Source organism: Vigna radiata, chromosome 8, assembly GCF_000741045.1.
Source record: "Vigna radiata var. radiata cultivar VC1973A chromosome 8, Vradiata_ver6, whole genome shotgun sequence".
In the NCBI taxonomy this organism is placed as follows: domain Eukaryota; kingdom Viridiplantae; phylum Streptophyta; class Magnoliopsida; order Fabales; family Fabaceae; genus Vigna; species Vigna radiata.
The window spans coordinates 32,418,897-32,426,143 of NC_028358.1; the positions used below are offsets into that span (position 1 = coordinate 32,418,897).

At 34.8% G+C, this 7,247-nt stretch overlaps 1 protein-coding gene across 1 annotated transcript; it reads right to left on the reverse strand.

The window, feature by feature from the left end:
* Nucleotides 1-2,294: 2,294 nt before the first annotated feature.
* On the reverse strand, nucleotides 2,295-6,812 carry LOC106770544 (probable isoprenylcysteine alpha-carbonyl methylesterase ICMEL1; the record flags this gene model as incomplete). The annotated part of the gene is given in 6 exon segments (XM_022785205.1): nucleotides 2,295-3,384; nucleotides 3,889-4,023; nucleotides 4,025-4,055; nucleotides 4,147-4,212; nucleotides 6,336-6,476; nucleotides 6,598-6,812. Coding segments are annotated over 6 exon segments (483 nt in total). The 5' UTR covers nucleotides 6,672-6,812.
* Between the last annotated feature and the right edge of the window lie 435 nt (nucleotides 6,813-7,247).

Sequence of the window (7,247 nt, forward strand, 5' to 3'; positions counted from 1 at the left end):
AGTCTTATAGTTCCATCACTTAATTATTTATAGATATAAATATTGTGATATGACCATTTCATCAACTATCAATCTTATAGTTCCACTAACAGTACTAAACTGTCAACATAACAAGCACATTCAAAAAGGCAAAATTATAAAAAGAAAAGTCAACTTAACTAATACTTGACAGGGTACATTTGTCAATGTGCCTAAAACAACATATTGTCTTTCATACGTATGAATATTCAAGAAATCAGATAATCATCTCATGCAAATATTAATCCATAATTGTGATTGAGTTCAAACATTAGATAAAGAATGAAACACTTATAGATAGAAAAATACAATGAAACCAAATATAGAAGATTGTATGAAATAAAAAGGGGGACAATTATATGACAATGCAGAATTTAGCAGTCTTGTCAATTGCAAAAGCCTCATCAGCAAAGCAAACCTGCAGTTTTTGGATCATCAAGCAACAGAGGTACCAATGGTGTTGCAGGATGAGGGTTCAGTTTGGTGTATAGGCTTTCAGAAAATCCTGGGTCAAAGTGTAACTATTCTTGTATGTGATGATTAGCCAGAAACATATAAGTAACTACATTTCTAAACAAATCCATGACATCAGTATCCCTAACTCTATTTTTATTCCCTGTACACGAAAAACCTAAACTAATAAACACAACATGAAGGTGCAATTACAACTACAACTGCAACACCAAATTATATCACTCAAAATCTCGGAAACCAAAAATGCATCCAAATTAACAATTAAACACTACAATTTTATATTCTACGATTTAAAAAATCTAACCTTTAGGACAATCACAACACTGTCTTTGACCTTTGACCTTCACCGGAGAAGCATTTCAGCCACCACGTCCTAAACCTAGTCAGCGGGTTTGAGCTTCCCAAATTTCAAGTTGAAGCACGAACCTTTTTCGTAGTCTTTCAGACTTTTCCTGAGGTTTCAGACAGTAATAACAAATTTCACTCACTTTATTCGGGAAATGAGGGAAAAAAGATGGAGAAAGATGACAACACTTACCAATCACTGGCCGTCAACGAACACGGGAAAGGATGGCACCGAATGAAGAACCACTCACACTTACACACGGTGACGGACCCTCTCTCAACGAAGAGGTGAAGGATTATAAGGGTTTGGGTTCAGAATGGGTTGCGGAGAAGAGGGGTTCAGAATGAGTTGCAGAGAAAGGGGTTCAGAATGCTTCTAACATCGTCTAAGGGTTTGGGTTGTTTCAGTCGAAGAGGGAAATTTTAATTTTATTTCTGACCCCTTTACCGGCGGACCAAATCCTTCGATAATGACCATAATACTTATCATTGACTTTACTGGCGGAAATATTCCTTCGGTAATGACACACCCAACGTTCCACCGGAAATTCCTTCGATAATAGAAAATTACCGGCGGATCGTTGTCCTTCGGTAATGATCCGCCGGAAATCTTGTTCTTTCTTGTAGTGGAAGAAATTGTAGGTAGTTAATATTTGTTATGACTAAACCCACAATCATGGCACCAGGTATATACAAAGTCATACACCATATTTATATTTAGAAAATCTTCCATTTAACACAAGTTTGAGGAAAAATAAGAGTTCTAAGGAACAGTAGATTTCCAATGCTAAGATTTAGCAACTGTTTTTTTCTTAGTTTCTAAATAACTCATGGATGACTTTGTACGTGAAATAAATAAAAACAGTGGAAATAAATAACCTTTTGAATAATGTTTGTGCTTCAAAGTACCTAATTTTTACTGATTTATTGGAGAATTTCTTTTAATCACTAATGCATTTTAGCTATTATTTCTGACGTTATTTTACTGAAAAATAAATCTGTCAATAATATTGAATTAGTTACAAATAAAAAAAACCAGGATAATAATATGTGCAAATAATTAAAAGAAGTATAATATTATAATATTCTATACAGAATATTTTAGATTCATCTCGGATTTTCCATATCAAACATGGATATCTTAATTATACTCCCTCTCTGAAATGTGAAATTCAGTTTTAACTTATAATAAAATCAAGGTTCTTAGTCAAACACATATGGTCTTCAGAAGTTGCTGTATTTCCTGATTATTAAATAATTCAGAAACTCTTTCATTCGTATTTGAAACAATGAAAAAAAATATGATCACAATTTATCACTTTTGAGTTATAATAATGACTTTTCAACTTTTTCCAAACCCAATAGCCATTTAGGGTGAATCCATGGTGGTCGCATAAGACTTATGTAGTAGCTGGTGCTCGTCTCAACTGTTCACAATGATTTACTGTATAAAATACTATGTTAGTCAAAGTCTAGCAGCTGAAAAATCCGAATTTTTTTAAAGAGGATGCTTCAATAGGAAGACAAGCGAATTACTTGCACTATAATGACAATTCGCTGCTGCATAATGTTAATACCCACCATTCAAAGTGGTACATTTCTTCTAGTAGCCCATTGAAGGATATACAGGATTAAAGCCTACTTTATAACCCATGCAAAAGCATTACATGAGCACATTTCAACTTAACCTTTTAAAAAACGGGTTCTAACAGTTTAACAAAGTTTAGTGCGTAAGAAAANATTCTTGTTAGAATATTTCTTAAGGTTCAATTAATTCTAAATATATATGGTCACATAACAGCAATAGCTCTTCACAGCTTTGTCGCTTATAAAGTGCTTACAATGTAACGTATTTCCATTTCCAGCCTCACACTTCATCAGTATTCACTCGATCAAAAAACACACTTAAAAACCACATAAGGTGCAATCTTTTCCTAAAGGTTCAAAGAGCTTAAACAACCACATAACTTGAGAATACTTTTTCAATTTCTGAAGTTTGTCATATACCACTGAAAATCCCGTAGGTTTTTTAATGCTTGTTATAACTTATGTTGATCATTAACAGCGCACTTATAATAGTATGCCCATTTTGACAGTAATGAACTCAAACGTCATACGAGATCAGATAAGTATGGAGATATACCCAAAAAAATTAAAACAAGAGATATGGATAAACTAACTTCAGGAGATAATTTAAGACACTCAAATAGTACGATATTGATATTGTGAGATCTCCTCGTACAATTGAACTTAATCACCACGTTACATCACTTACATAATTTTTTTTTCTTTCTATACTGATTGTTTGCTGAAATCTAGTTTCAGGGGGACAAGGAACTGACATAGGTCGTTTCTATGCTGTTTCTTCTACGCGCTTATCAATAACTTGAAGTTAAAGTAAGCTGCTCATTGAAAATTAAATCATTCAGTAATTATCAGTCACNACGCTCCCCAAATAAGGTCATCTAGGCTATCTCGGCAAAACTAAACCATGACAATTCAATAGGACACTCAATATATACTCCTGTTTTCGATTGTTAGAAAATAGGTTTAATAGGTTCGGAGGTCCCTATATTTGGAAGTTTGTTTCAATTGGGTCCTCCAATTTTTTAAGTGATCAATTAGGTCCCTAATTTTGTCAATTTGAATCAATAAAAGTCTTTCTGTTAAATGCAGTTAACGCCCTGAAGTTTCTGAACATGTGGCACGCTGACGCTTCCAGGTGGCATCGTTTCAAGTGCATAGGTGGATTATAAAAGGGTGAAATCCCTAAATTAAAAGGGTGAAATGTATTTGAAGGTGAAATCCCTAAATTAAAAGGGATTTCACCCTTTTATAATCCACCTATGCACTTGAAACGATGCCACCTGGAAGCGTCAGCGTGCCACATGTTCAGAAACTTCACGACGTTAACTGCATTTAACAGAAAGACTTTTATTGATTCAAATTGACAAAATTAGGGACCTAATTGACCACTTTCAAAATTGGAGGACCCAATTGAAACAAACTCTCAAATATAGAGACCTCCGAACCTATTAAACCTAGAAAATATTTAGAACGGGTGGACACAAACCTGGAATCTGATGGTATTGAATAATCCCCAGTCCCATGAAAAAGCACTACAGGAGGTAGTAGAGAATTCACATTTCCAATGTTTGGATCTTGAACCATTACTTCTGGAGAAAAACCGTCTCAGGGATTCCTCCCCTTCCATTATGCTGTAAGGTAGAGGTAGTAATTTGAAAGTCTAATACAGCGAAAAGCAGGGAATTGAACATTAACTCACTTGAAGATGAATGAAGTGTGTACCTTAGAAAGATGGACCGATAAAGACCCCTACTGTGGAAATGATCTACTAGGTTAAATAAATTATACCTGAATTGATGTAAGAAGGAAATACAGAAAATAAATTATGTTAATCTTAGTGTTAAGTCAACTATCATTGGTGGGAGCTGCAAGGTAATATAATAAACAATCTCAATCATATAACATTGCATTTACCATAAGAAACAAAAACAAACCGATAATTGGAAGAATTAGTAGACATTACATATCTTCTGGAGACATTTATTTATGCCATTATAATTTGAAAAGATTAAATACATACATGATCAACTTGAGCTATATTATATTCTGTAACATGTACAACAGTGTACCACTCCTATATTACTAAAACACAACGCTTTTGTAACATATTACAATCAAAATTTGCATTTTTAATATTTGTAGAACAACCGTTTTTGTAACATATCACCATTAAAATTTGCATTTCTAACTTAGTAGAACTTNGTAAAATATCACGATCAAAATTTGCATTTACATCATGAGATCTTTCACGAACCAAACGACAATAGCCAAAATTGTTAGGTGAAAACACGAGCGACCTTTATTACATATCTAACAGACTCCCTACTCTACGAGTCCTTTGAGCTTAACGAGACGTTAATGCGCAGACTCCGCTAATTCTTAAATTCAACTTCTGATTANTTTAGAAGAATTGAGTTGCAAAGATCAAACCCTAGATTGGCAATTAGTTTCTGCTTATCAGGATTAAACANAATCCTCCTATTTTGTTTTCATAAGTGCAGACATTAGTTCCGTCATTCCTATTTTGGGTATCTCTACTATCTCATGTCTGTAAGTTCGTGTTACCAGTTAGGAGATATTGTCTCTCCTCTCACTTAAGCCTAGATAAGTGTACAGTTGTTGCCCCAGTTCCCTATTTGTTCTACCATCTTGTAACCAGTCAAATCAAGGAAAATACAATATTTTCTGCAAGGTAGCAAGGCACAATATGATGACCAATCCTTGATTTCAAACTCCATNTAGCACCATTCATAGCAAACGAACAGCAGATTGAAGAAGGGTACGGTGACATAGCTAGTCTGATTGGTTCACCTATTCTTCCGTTCATTGGCCACAAACTGAAGGGACAAAACTTCATTCAAAACAACCATTTTTCCAAAGAATAGAGGGAATATATCGCCCGGGATGAAAAACAGTGGAGAAAGTTGATCCCAACAATAAAGAAAGAAAAGAAAGAAACTAGGTATTGAACATTATTAGATGTCTTCACATTGGGTAGGAATGTCAACCAAAATAATCCTTACAAATGGGCATGTCTCCCCCCTTGATAAAGCATTTTGGATTGAGTTAGATGGAGTCAAATTTGAATATGATATCGAAGTCTATCCCGCATTGGTCTTAACTCGCTGTAGATGTCCAATCCATTCTCCAGATGTCCAATCCTGTGTGAGAGGTGTTTGTTAAGACTTAAATAATCCTAATCACTTAAGCTATCTTTGGGGCTTGAGTTTGTCCCTGTTCTTTTCTGATCAACATAAAAATGAGATCGAAGAGAACACCAGGTACTACAGCCAGCTAAAGAGATATATATAGAACGCAACAAAGAAGACTAATTCATATGTGGATAACATCATAGTTATCAGTGTCGTCACAGAAGTCAATAACAACAAATTCAAGAAATTAAACAATTGTAACCTTCCAACTGGATAATGCTGCAATTGTTTCAAGGGCGACCTATGAAGTTTAAAATAATTAAAAAAAAACTAAAGAAAAAACATAAGGATATAACAAAAGGCGTGAGCGATAGGAGATGTAAGAATGATAAAAGTGGAAAGGGGGGAAACATAAAATGTCGCGGCTTTGAATCCGCTAACAAAAAACAACAATATCACCAATTTGCCGATAAAATAAAACGGGAGGTTGAGCAATAACANAGAGGGACACCACTTGGGACAAATAACAGCAAAGCATGTCCACGGCCCTTTCAAGAGGTGGGTATGCCCCTGGGGTTTGGGGGTTAGTGTTAAATTAAGGTGAGAGAGCCCTTGTATATAGTATGAAGCTTGCGCCACTACAGCACAAAAAATGGTAGATTTCCCGCCATGCGACGCTCTGCTATAGCGCGCATATTTAACTACTAAGATTGAAAGGTAAGAGACTTTTACTGAAAGGGACTTTCTGCAAGTACTTACCCTCCAGATAAACCAAAATAAGTCTTAATCTGGGAAAGACTCCAAGATGTACTCTCTCCTTCACCTGCCTCTTTGATTGCCTNCTCCACTATTACACATGCAGCAATATGTGCTCCAGCTGATTGTCCCATTAGGTAAATTCTANGGGAAAAAATTGGAAAAGTATCATTATTGATCATGAGAAGCACATTACACTTAAAGCAAGAGAATAAATTGGATGCCTTAATGAGAAAACTTTGAACTTAAGAGAATGTTTATTCACCTGTTAGGATCACCCCCATACTCTGCAATGTTGTTGCACACAAATGCGATGCCTCGAGAAGAATCAGCTATCATATNGCTGATGGTTCCCTGGGGAAAATTTCTGCAAGAAAAAAGATGTTTTATAACACTGCAATAGAAAGAAAAAAGCAAGTAACACTCACTTCTGTAAACTATTTATTCTTAGGTGAATCTCTAGTAGCTTGACAGAAAATTTGAATTACATATGCTTTTAGTGGTTTTGTGATGAGGTACAACACAAACCACTGATTTCCTTGTATTGGTATTATTCATTACTGCTTTCACTACCAAATTTCATNTCGATTTTGAATTTTATATTTCAACAATCCCCATGCTTTAAACCGGAAGAAATCCTGCATAAAAGAGGCACATTAGAGATATGGAACCATTCAGGAGTCTCCATAAAAACTAACGGGAAAGTGAACAGTTGAAAGGGGTCACTACAAATAATGGCTTGGTTACACCCTAAGACTTTCTAATTATATAACAATATTTTAAATCTATCAATAGAATTTTCAAAAATAAAAACGAGAAGATTGAAAACTATCAAAGAGTTCTTATTTTATCATCAATATCAAGAAGAAACCAAAAAGAGACAGTACAAACTAAAACATAAGGACCGGGACCAAA